This window comes from Alligator sinensis, unplaced genomic scaffold, assembly GCF_000455745.1.
Source record: "Alligator sinensis unplaced genomic scaffold, ASM45574v1 scaffold280_1, whole genome shotgun sequence".
NCBI classification, from domain to species: domain Eukaryota; kingdom Metazoa; phylum Chordata; order Crocodylia; family Alligatoridae; genus Alligator; species Alligator sinensis.
In genome coordinates, this window is record NW_005841835.1 from 6,266,918 (window position 1) to 6,279,638 (window position 12,721).

The 12,721-nt window shown below is 41.2% G+C and overlaps 1 protein-coding gene across 8 annotated transcripts in view; it reads left to right on the plus strand.

Moving 5' to 3' along the window:
- Window positions 1–12,721, plus strand: part of SNX6 (sorting nexin 6) — a 47,684-nt gene that overhangs the window by 23,054 nt on the left and 11,909 nt on the right. For 6 of the 8 annotated variants that reach the window (XM_025201645.1, XM_025201662.1, XM_025201648.1 and 3 more), the window contains 5 exons: window positions 5,389–5,464; window positions 7,795–7,834; window positions 8,331–8,372; window positions 10,129–10,215; window positions 12,549–12,708. In XM_025201645.1, coding sequence (XP_025057430.1) covers window positions 5,389–5,464; window positions 7,795–7,834; window positions 8,331–8,372; window positions 10,129–10,215; window positions 12,549–12,708 — 405 coding nt within the window. The remainder of the gene's footprint in view (window positions 1–5,388; window positions 5,465–7,794; window positions 7,835–8,330; window positions 8,373–10,128; window positions 10,216–12,548; window positions 12,709–12,721) is intronic. The other 2 variants (XM_025201665.1, XM_025201672.1) reach the window with 1 other exon arrangement.

Genomic DNA, 12,721 nt, shown 5'->3' on the forward strand with positions numbered 1-12,721 from the left:
AATCCTTTTTAATCTCTGTGCTAAATCTTTGGATTGTTGGGAACTCTGTTGCATATTTTGTAGAAGTCCAACTGTATGATTTCACTACTTAATAAAATGGGAGAACTTATCTTGAGCAGCTTGGAATGGAAGTAATCTTCATCACTTGTGGTTTGGGGCTTTCTGTTATAGCTTCATCCAGCATTATGGCCTTCTGTCCTCTAATGCATAAGGTGTCTGTTTCCACTTATCTGCCTGTAATCAGGGCTTGCTCCATATACCTTCTATTTGAGCCTCCCTTGTAACGAAATCATAGACTGGTATTTGAAAAGCTCATTGGGGCCCTGGTTCAGACTCTGAGACATTCATTATCTGAAGATTACATTCTTCAGTTATCAGTACTAGGAGTTAGTGAGAGCCATCTTGTTCCGATCTGTCACAGAGATATGAGCCCTGTGTCCCCAAACTCCTGTCTCTATGTTCCATTTTAATCAAAATCCCTAGCTTTCTTGTATTCTATTCATTTTTGTGCCGTGTCTAAAGCATGGCATCAAATTTTTGTATTGGGTCCTTGACCACCCGATTAAGACTTGTATAAGACCTGATATACAGTATGCCTGAAACAAGGTCTGTACTAGAGTCCTTCCTTCATTCTGTAATGAAGCACCATTAGAACAAGAATGGGTATTAATTTTCCTGTACTCTTGAGATTAAATGAGTCAATTTTTTAACTTTATTTCTCAGAGGTTATAATGCAAAGGTCCAAGCTTATTGTCTGTAACCTTATCACTAGAGTAGCTATACTTCTCTTCCTTGGTATAAATTCATTTGTAAGATTCATAGTATAAAGTGAACAAAATAGCTATGTAAATAGCTCATATTTTTTACTAGTATATACCTACACTTTTAGCATCTAATGAAGTACATTGTGGCTTGTGAAAGCTTATGCCTCACTGAACCATTTAGTCTCTAAGGTGCAACCCTGCTCTACTTTCTGCCTGTACCCACAGTGATATGGCCTCTAGTTTTGCATATGGCAAGCTCATGTGACAAACAGGAAAGTTGTGATGTGTTCAGTGACTGACTGATCCCATAAGCCTGTGTCAGTTGATGCTGGATGATCACCACTCTACACTGAGCCAGCCTACCTGTGGCTTGAAAAGCTAGAGCATTGCAGCTATTTAAGACAAACTGTAGGCAGCTGCTTGCTTGATTGCTTTTATTGGGGCCTTTCATAACCAGAGATCCTGGTTTTCCCTGATAAATACCAAATTCTCCGCTAAAAAATCACAAATTCTCTCATAAAAACCCCCAAATCTAATAAAGCACCCCCACAGTCCCCTGGCCCTGTTCCTGCCTCTCACTCCCTGTCCCCACAGCCTTGCTGCTGCCCGTCACCCTCCACCCATAGCCCTTGCTCCCCCAGCCCTGCTGGAGGGGTCCCTCAGCTGCCAGGGCTATGGACCTGGGTCCGCAGCCCCCTGCCCCTGCTATCCCCTGCTAGCTGCTGCGGGCTTGGGTGGGGTGGCTCCCTGCTGCTACGTGCACTCCCGGTGGACCTCCACCCCCCAGATATATAGACGGGGCAGGCGCAGGCTGTGGGCTCAAGCTCCCGCCCTGCTTCCCTCCCCTGAGGCCTCTGCAGCCCACTGGGCATGATCTGGCACAGCTGAGGACAGTGGGGCTGTGCAGGGATCTGCTTGCTGCTGCAAGCTCCTCCTCCCCCCCCCTCCCCCCCAAACCCGCACTGCTTTGGCGATGCACCCCCTGCACCTGCCGCTGTTTTAAGGGGCACAGTCCTGCACTGCTGCTCTCACTGCAGCCCCATGCAAAGGCAGGCCACCCATGGCCCCATCCTGCTCCCTGCTGGGGCCCTGTAGCCGTGTATTGTGGCCCTGGGTCCCAATCCCCACCTGGCTGGGCAGCAGTCCCAGTCCTGCCTAGCTCCCTCCCTACAGGGGCCTCAATCCCCATCTCCCTCCCTACTTACTTTCTGGAACTGCTTTGCTTTGCAGGCTTCCCGGGGCCATGTGCATGTACATGCATATAGAGCCCCCTGTCTCACCACCTTCCTCCTGCCCCCCTCCAGCTCTCTGCCAGCTGGAACTTCCAGCTGGCAGGGAGCTCACTACAAAATGGCAAAATCCCAAGGTTTCTCTTGTTAAAACGAGAAATCCATGTTTGCCTCTGGTAAAAGGTAAAATCCATGGCTTACTCTGTTTTTCCATGGGAAATGGAAGACCCAGATCCCTGTTCATAACAATGTAACCAGCCTTAATTAGGTGCTAACAGGGAGGCACAGCTGAGCTAACAGTATTTCAAAGATAAAAGTTATGCTTAATTCCTCATAAGTGATGCATTTAATATAAAAATCAATAGCATGTGGCAAACTAATGCCTTTTACATCATGTGAATACCTGTCCACATTAGGCAGTGACTTCTCAAGTGGCTTGCATTCAACCTTGATGTCCAGCCTTTCTCTACAAAAATTATTTTTGAAGCCAGGCCTGGTACTTGCAAGAAAAGGGCTTTACTGGCATTCATGTGCATTAATAATGTGCAGTTGAACTACCTTCAGCACACCAGCTTAATTGGTTTAATGTTGAACCACAGCTACAATAGTTTTTACTTTTATTACTGTATGTACTTGTTTATAAGATAAGGTTCCACCCCATTCAACATGGGAAAAATCAAGCCTTGTCTTATAATTGCATACAACTTAACTGAAACTGGAAAATGCGCAGAGTGCCAGAGCTTTCTTCAATGTGCAGGGTCACTTGAAACTATTGCCTGCCTATGGCAAGTTGCTTTGGTACCTTCTGGCTGGAAACCCGACACAGCTCAAAATGACCCGGCAGTGTTCCCATAGTATGTGGGGTTTCTGGTCACCACGTACTAAGTTGCTCTGAGCTGCTGCCCCAGCGGTGTGTGCTGGAGCAACTTGTCACACGCTGACAGCCTGGGCGGGTCCCTTTTGTGTGCTGGGTTGCTCCAGCATTAGCTGCTTGAGCTCTCCAAGCGACTCCCTTGTCCAGTATGCGACAAGGGACCCAGCATGAGCATGCCAGTGAAGGATCTAGCACATAGTGAGGTTCCAGTCAGTGGTGCTAAGGGAACCAGCATACGATGAGGCACCCAACAACAGTGAGGCAAGTGACAGCAAGGTACCCAGTAGAGAGGCAGGTGGCAAGGGAGCACTTGGCAGAGTAGCAGGGAAAGTAGCAGATTATAGGGCCTGAGATCACCACTGAGTGGTCAAAATTTAAAAACAGAAACCCATAGGAAATCCTGTGGGGTGAGCCACGGCAGGGAAACCCCCATGACAGACCATGTAGGAAAAAAAAAGGAAGCAGCAGTACAAATGTGAAGATACCAAAAGAAATGAGGCGCAGCTATGGTGCGGACTTTAAAAGGAAGGTTATAAGGTAACAAATAATTGAGAGGCAGGAAGGAAGTATAACGTTACTGAATCCAAATGTGTGTCAATGGAGACAAGGAAAAGGAAAATGCAAGAATGCTAAGTCTACATGGAGAACATTTGGGAGTCCAAAACAAAGTCGCTTTCCCGAAACTGATAAGCAAGTTCTCAAGTGTGTTCAAGACTAAAGAAAGGAGGGAATGCCAATCATCCATGAAGTACTTTGACTCAAGGCATTGGAAATAGCAAAGAAATTGAACATTCCTCTTCAAAAATTCAAAGCAAAAATAGTGGGTGGCATATCTGAATAATGTGACATAGTGGCTTAGCCCTGAGATGAAGAACATCATTTGCACAAAAGCTAACATCAGACTTCAGCATACAACTTGTTTGATTCCAGCGGTATTTTATTGGGCTATGGAAAACTCGTGATTACCTGCTGGGCGAGATAGGTAATCCTGATGAGATTACTCAGCATGTCAAAATAGACTAGAGTATATGTCACCATCCATGAGAAAGGTGAAAAATCCATAATTCTGAGAAATATAAGAAATGAAAAATCACAAATTACAGTGATCTTAGTAGTATTGGCAGATGGGAGAAAATTGCAACTCTGTGATTTTGAAACATAAAACTATGCCAGAATAAAAGTTGCCACCAAGAATAGTGGTTAGATGCCAGGAACAAGGATGGATGTCAAGTGAACTGATGAATGACTGATTAGATGTTGTGTGGAAATGGAGACCTCAGGCACTGCTAAAGAGAAGAGGAATGTTAGTGGCAGTCATTCAGAGAGCATTTAACACTTGATGGGAAAGCAAAAAGTCAGTGAACTATGATCTTGTAGTCATGACATCTCAACTCCAGGTATTGGATGTCATAGTGAATAAGCCCTTTAAGGACTATTTACAGTGTCAGTACTCAGACTGGCTCTTGACAGGGAACCACGTACTTACACTTGGTGGAAAGATTAAGAAGCCAACCATAGCACTGCTTTGCCAGTGGATTCCAGCTTATTGGGGAAGGATATCTTCAGAATCTATTATTAACGATTTCAAGAAGTGCTGTATATCCAATACCACGAATGGAACTGAAGATGATGTTTTGTGGGAAGATGAGTGAAGTGCAAGAGTGAGGATGCATGTGAAAGTGACCAGTCCTAATTTGCCGGATCTAAGAAGGGAGTAGCACTCACCAGGTTCTGAACAGAACCTAATGTAGATTAAGCATAAATTCATGTTTGAATTTAATTGAAGCTAATGTTGAATGTATGACTCATTGGTATTGCTATAGTTTTTGTCAGTAGGTCTGTTTATAAAAGCAATACCAAATTAAAATTTTTCCTCGAGTAGAATCTAATTATTAGGGGTTCATCTTAAATTCAGGTTTGTCTTCAAGTTGAATAAATATGGTAATTAAAATAAATATTTTATCTGTAAATCAGCGATTCTGCCAGATAAAGGTTTTTTGAAAGAGTTAAGCCAGTACATACCTAACAAAGTACCACATACAGGCAATAAGTTGTACCCAAATTCGCAACTTCTGTTCAAACTGGTGAATTTAATACATATAGGGACTTATTTTTCAGTGCCCTGACAGTGATATTTTAAAATGGATTTACTTTGGAGTACAGTCTCCAATATAGAACAATTGACTTCATAGGACATTGCCTCATATGAAAGATAAGACTCATCTTCTGCAACATTGCACCTTTGAGATGTTACTCAATAAAAACTGTATTAATACTTAATGACTTTATGATCAGAAGGGCCCATTGTGATCCTCCAGTCACCTTCCAGACCTGCATATAATAAAGGGCCAAATTTCACTTAGTTATAAGCTTGCTGCAGAAATTACTATTATATGAGTTTGGGGAGAAGTTTCTTTAAAATCAGGTACTTTTCAAAAGGAGAACTGCATGCTCTTTAGAATTTTTTTTAAAAGAAAAGAATGAAATGTTGAATTGTAAGCCTTTTTTTTTTTCTTTCTAGATGTTGCGGATGATTATAATAGAATTGGTTCTTCATTATACACGTTAGGAACGCAAGACTCCACAGATATATGCAAGTAAGATTCTGTTAACAGTGATAAATTACAGGACAAATTGCTACACAACAGTGTCAGTTATGACCTGCATGTGCTTATTGCACTTCGATAAAAAAATGAATGGCTGTATTAGATTTTTATACCCAAAATAGTAGTTTCTTTCTCATCCTTGTCCATGTTTCATTTTCGTATTGTGAAAGTTTTTTAATATCACAAGAAGTTATAAAAAAAAAAAAAGCTGTTTCTTGGAATATTTAGGATTATATAAATAATACTTTAAAAAATTTATTAATAAATGAGAAAACAGAACAGGCCTTCTAAAACAGAAAGAGACTCTGAAAGTAAAAACATGATTTTAAAATACACAGCTGCTCTTGTACTTATTTGCAAAAGCATGAATGTGTAAAAACAGGTATGGACATGTCTGGTGTGGAAACATTTGTGTGTACTCGCTGCATAGAGATCATGTAAAATGACCTCTTAAGGCCTGGCTGCTTCACTGCTGGCCATGCCTTCTGTGGATCTCATCCCTTACTACAGGGATGTGCAACCTCTGCTTGTACTGTACATACTTTGCAAGCCACCCCTACACCATGGGTGTGTGTGTACCCCTCCTCCTACTGTCTCAGCACCCCCGTGCCCTGCATGTCACACCACATGGGTCCCTCTTGCTGTGCTGCACAGCAGGTGCCCTGCTGTACTATGTCAGTGCTGCACTGTGCAGGGCCCCTGGGTCCCCCCAAGCCATGTAGCTGTGGGCTCCCTCAACCCTGCCCCCAGGGGTGGGGTTAGGCATCAAAAGCTGGAGAAGGCGGGGGGAGCCCTGAAGCCCAGGCAGCAGAAGATACTTGGAGCAATGTGGTGTGCAGCGACCAGACCAGGGGCTTGGGGACTGCATGTTAACCCATTGGGGGCCTCATGAGGCCTACTGGCCACCAGTTGGACAGCCCTGTTCTGTTTAGAATTGAAAACAATATATGTGTACCTATAGAGACTTCTGCCCTTTCGAGGTTTTAGTACTATGGTCCAATGTATTGAGCAGTGTGGTGGTACTGTGGACAAAAGCCTAACTGAATATGTGGCAAATTTAAGCAATTTAAAAATGTTAGGGAAACATTTTGAAAATAGCAGCCTAACTGGACAGATAGGACTTGGACATTACTGCAGGGAGGTGGATTTCTACACTAAAGTTAACGTTGGTGTATTTGTCAGTTCACATCAGTTCTGGTAATGCAGCACACCACTAATTGGAGCAGGTCTCCTTTAGTGGTGATAGGTCTCCTTTGCTTTGTACCAAATCTTGACTTTTTTGATCAATCTGTTTAAACTCCAAATTGTAGTTGGCAAATTATTTCATTTATCACTTGAGGCAGTCTAGATTCCTGGCTAAATCCACTGAGAAGCTTTCCTTCTTTATGTTGTCTTACCCAATGAGGATGTACTACATTTTTGCTCAAACTTCCCAAGGTCCAGAAGCCTGAACAGGGCCTGCACCGTAGCTTTGAATTAACTTCATTCTTCGCACTAAACCACATGCCATGAGCCTTCTGATAATAGTGAAAGACTGCTAAAAAGATGAAGTGTGGATTTTGTACAGAGAATTTTGTACAACAGTTCAGGTTTTTATACAAAGCAAAGGCAATCCTTGAGCAAATGTTCCCATGTTAATTTTTTCTTTAAAGAAATAGCAAACCATAGTACCATAGCATCTAATGAAGTAGGCTGTTGCCTATGAAAGCTTATGCCTCTCTGACAAGGTTCTTTGAGTGAATCTGATATCTTTTGTTAGACCAACTTAAATAGTTGGAAAAATGTTTAGCAAGCTTTCGGATTTAAAAACCCTTTGTCAGGCTGAGGAAGTCTCTGCAGTTGGTGTGTGCTCTTCCTGGATGGAATGAATAGTAAAGAAGCCAGGGGCTGGGCTGGGTTTTTTTTAAGCCTGAAAGCTTGCTAAAAATTTTTTTTACAGTTATTTAAGTTGGTCTAATAAAAGATACCAGATTCACCCAAATGACCTTAGACCAGCACAGCTACAACCTGTACCCCATGCCTCTCTGAACCATTTAGTCTTTAAGGTGCTACCCCTGCTTTGCTTTCCTGTTGAGTCTTAGTTAACTGTGAATTCTTACATATAACATTTGAGCAAAAAATGCAGTTTCAGATGCATCGCAGGTTGAAATCAGTCACTTCAGTCTTCCAGGATTCCTTAAATCATAATCAGTTGCTGAGTTGGCACTTCTCACTCAGCATAGGTTCTATTCCTTTGATTTCTAAAGGAGAAATGTGGAAGTACGTCATTAGACTTGCATTGTAATGAAAGCTCTTAATTGATCATGCATTTCCTTCCCTAGATTTTTTCTGAAGGTATCAGAGTTATTTGACAAAACAAGGGTACGTATTGTGAAATCAGTTCTTACATGAAAATTACTGTTTAATTGTTCATCCTGGTGTATGCCATGACTTTGTACAGCTGAAAAATACTGTGGTTATCAATCAGTATCATGGGATTAATGGTTCTTTGGTCACCTTTTGGAGGGTGTTTTATGCCAAGTATTTGTCATGGATGATTGTAAAGAGGAAAAGAAGTACAATAAAAATCCTAATGAACTACGTTATTTTTTAACACACAAATGTTTAATCTTTGAAACAGTATTTGCAATGATTTTCTAGGCTGTATGTGAAATGGTATAGTTAGCTCTTGGATTTTGGAGGAATAGTTTATTTTACTGGGTAAAAATATTAAGAAGGCTTTGTTATAAAGCTGCTTGGTTAATGATATCTGATAGAATAGAAACTTTCTCTTTAGACAGGGCTTTCTTTAAGCCCCAACCCCACAAACTATCCCAATGTAGGCAGGCTGTTGCACCCATATGAAATCTCTTTGCAGGATCCAAGCTTTTCTCTGGAGTCAAGATCACTTCTTGGGGAAGTGAGTCACAATAATGTTGCTGCTTACTAATTTCTCTGGACTTTCCAGAGTCTTGCCTACTCTGCGTTGTTTATTTGCTTTGTCTGAGTTGTATCTTATAGCTCTGAGCACTCTCGGAAAAATGTAAAGAAAAAATTATACTTTTTAAGACATCTGAAGTAACTGCTGTGTGCACAGCAAAATGATTGCATGTGAATATTTAAGAAAATTGAATGAGCAAGAATAGTTAACTTCTGGCCCAAAATACTAGTTTCTCATTTGAAAGAATTAAATAAGAAACTTCCATCCTTTCAGGTTTAAATTTAACTAAATGAGCAGAAATGTGTGTTGTCTCCATATCTTAAAAGGATGACTTATATTTAAAACTGCGTTACAGGAAGATAGCTATCTTACAGGGTAGATTTTGAGGCATTTGTGACCTAGAACATATTCTAATAGTTTGAAGGAAATGTATGCTAATAGGACCCTGAAAAATAACTACGTACTATAAATGAGAATATTTTAAAAACCTATTGGCTTACCCAGAGAATAATAAAACATTCTAGAATCAGGAGTTTTTTCAAGCAGATATAGTACTGTGTTCTGTTACCTGCATCTGGCTGTAATAGTACATTAGGTACCCATTTTATTCAGGACATGCATTGACTTGATTTACAGCTTTCTCATAAGTTAGTTTTGCAAGCAGACCTTTTGAACACAGACACTGATGTAGTCAAAGCTGGATGAGTCACTGAAGTAATATTTAGTGCTAAAGATTTACTGATTTGACCTTTCCGGACCATTCACAATGGAATTGGTATTTCTGGGGAATATCTGGACTTAAATGACTGGAATAGAGTTTAGGATGAAGTGTTTTATACTCTTGTTGAGATCAACAATGTCAGTATTTTCCTTTTTGAGGCCTTTTTTCAGGGGTTCTCAACCTCTAGCCTGTGGGCCAGGTGCAGCCCGTGGAGCCTTGTTATCTGGCCTGTGGGCTCCTCCTGGGTTGGGAAAATTTTGATTGTAGAGAAACAGTGGCCATTAATACAGCCACCCCTCCCCCCTGCTCGTTTCTCCCTCCCCTCACCAAATTCCCAAACTCCAAGCCCTGCATGGGCAGTCTGAGCTGTGCTGCGCCCCCTTTTTCCAGCAAGGCCCCTCCATATCTGGATGGGGCTGGGTTCAGCTGGCCCGTGCCCCCTTCCCCTCACTGTGGGGCTGGGTTGGGGCCAGTCCATGCCTCCTTCCTGTGCCAGCTGTAGGGTCAGGTTGAGCTGGGCCATGTCCCCTTCCTCCTGGGGGGCTAGGCATGCCCCCTTCCTTCCTCAGAGGACTGGGTTAGGGCTGGTCCATGTTCCCATCAATCGTCCTCCCTCACTCCCCCCATGGGTCCTGGTTGGGGCTGGGCTGCTCCCATCCCCACTTTAAATGGCCCGGTGGTGCCCACTGCACCCTCACTGTACTGAATGAATTTGACCTTTTCCACCTTTTGTTCTAGTATACAAAATATATCCTTGAAATTGGGAACAGTATAAAAAACAGGTTTTTAATAAAATAGTTACTTGGTGTTAGCTTTTTTTAAACACAGATGACTACTGAATCATGCCACACATTGAACATTTTGGTTTTTTTTTTAAATGTCAGCGTCTGGCAGGCGCTGTTTACTTTACTACTTTGAGAATACTTTGTTGTACTAATATCAAAGAAATGAAGAAAAGTGGAAGTCCAGTTATTTTGATACTGTCACATTCCTTTATTTTATTTTTCTCCACAGAAAATAGAGGCCCGGGTTTCTGCTGATGAAGATCTTAAACTTTCTGATCTTCTGAAATACTACTTAAGGGAATCTCAAGCTGCTAAGGTGAATTTGCTGTGCCTTGTTTTTAGTGAAGTAGTGCGTTTTATGAAAGAGCAGAGATACCTAAAGCAATGTAAACTGATGCTCATCCAGTGAACAAGCCAGAATTTCCCATCTTCATTTCCCTCCCCAAAAGCATCACATTAGAATCTTGATTTTGAGAAGTAATAGTAGCAGAATTTCATAGCAGTGTTTGTTATAGTATTTGTTCCATAGGGCATTATTTCATTAGTGGAGTTGGAAGTAATAGAGGAATGACTTGGGTAAACGGCAGACTACAGGCCGTCCTTGACTTTACAACATTCGAGTTATGATGAATGGCACTTATAATGTTTATAAATTGACACCCTGTTTCAACTTTTTGACATCAGTTTCAATTTTACAATGCTTGATCTGGCACCATGCCACGCCAGTAAATAGGTTTGCTGTGTTGCCCATCTCCCTGCACCAATGTACTGCACTGCCCATCTCCCTGACTCAAGGCACTCAGTTGTTGTTCCAACTCCATTTTTACGTGAATCTTTGTTTCCAAATTTTTTCTTAAAATTTACTCTCTCTTTGTCCATAATAATGGCAGAAAAGTGTAAATCTGGTGCAAGTGATGTTTCTAAGAAACATGGAGTAATTACTATGGAAACAAAAATGGAAATAATTAAGAGGTCCGGAAAAGGTGAGATGCCAACTGAAATTGGTAGAGCTTTGGATATCCCCCGAACGACTATTGTGGGGATATCCAAAGACAAGGTAAGAACTGAAGAACATGTATAGAGGCCGAGCCCTTAACAATCAATTTTGATAGCTAAACAACGTGTTGGACTTATTGTTCAGGTTGATAAACTGTTAGTCATTTGACTGGAGGATCAAAATCAATGCTGTGCTCCTGTGAATTTAGGCATAATTCAGAAAAAGGCTAGGAGTCTTTATGATTATCTAAAGAAATAACAGGGGGAGAGTTCTAATGCTGAGCCTCTTAATGCAAGTAGTGGGTAGTTTATGCGTTTTAAAGCCAGGGCCAATTTGCATAACATCAGCATCCCAGGTGAAACTGCCAGTGCTGATGAGGAGGCAGCTTGTGCTTTTCCTGAGACATTGGCTGCAGTCATTAAAGAGGGTGGGTATTGTGCTCGGCAAGGTTAACGAAACTGGGTTCTTTTGGAAGATGCACCCTCTGTTGAAGAGACTCCTTGTAAAGTCTTGACAACAAAAGTGTTGGCTGAGGCATTTCAATATTTGGAAGCTGTCAAGTCCTTGTTTTAGGAACATGACCCCAGTGTTGAACACAGTGCATCAGTGAATAGGGGCATATCCAAGATGTACAGTTGCTACAAGCAAAAGAGGAGAACATCTGTCCAAACATCCTTGGGCAGTTTCTTTAAGAAAGCAGACAAGACTCCAGAAAAACCTGCAGCCAGGACTCCTGAGAAGACTCCAGCCAAGAACCCCTCAAAAAGTCCAGCAAAGTCACCTCAAAGAAGTCCTTCCAAATTAATTGGATTGCTATTTACAATAGAAATATATTAATATAGCTATATTACTCATCTGTAACTGATAATTCTGGGTTATTTTTGGTGAAAATAGTGTATTGGGCCTTGGTTCAGGAACCAATCCCCCATATATAACATTGTTCCTATGGGAAAATTGATTCTGAATTACAATGTTACCACGTTTAGACTTAAGACGCGGTTTTCAGGAACCAATTGTGTCATAAGTCTGAGGGCCACCTGTACTTTAAATGTCCTAACTTAAAAAATAAATGGCTTATTTCAAGCACTCTAAAACCCTGGATAGTTTTTAAATTAAATGTATTATAGGCAAATTTAGTACCAAAAAGAATTTGCTTGGTGAGAGCAAACAGTAACGTCATGAGGAAATGATGTACAAGCAATGGCTACTTACAGAAAACAGTCATAATGGTGGTTGTGTCAACCATATTAAAAATGCAAGTAAATAGTGTTTCTCAGGCCACGCATGTTTTTCAGATTTGTAACTTAAAATGGTAATTTGCTACTGATCTGCTGGGAGGGTGTAGAACTCCCCATGTTGATCCATTCCTGGGTTTTTTTTAAAACGTTATCCGAACTGTGGTGTTGGCTACTGTTAGGTTACTAAGCTGTGTGGAACCAGTGATCTGATCCAGTATGGCAATCCTTATAAATTGCAAAAACAAAATAGCTCTGATATTTATTAAAATAAGAATAATCTCAAGGAAGAATAAAATGAATCTGAGATGATGGTATAGTGTAGGTATAGGTGTAGTGTAGGTATAGTGTTCCAAGTGTAGGTACTTGTAGAATATATATATATCTCTGTCTCTATTTTTTACTCTGTTTTTTCAGGATCTCCTATATAGAAGATCTAGGTCCCTAGTAGACTATGAAAATGCTAACAAGGCATTGGATAAAGCAAGAGCAAAGAACAAAGATGTGTTGCAAGCCGAAACCACTCAGCAACTCTGTTGTCAGAAATTCGAAAAAATATCTGAATCGGCAAAGCAAGGTATTTGAACAAT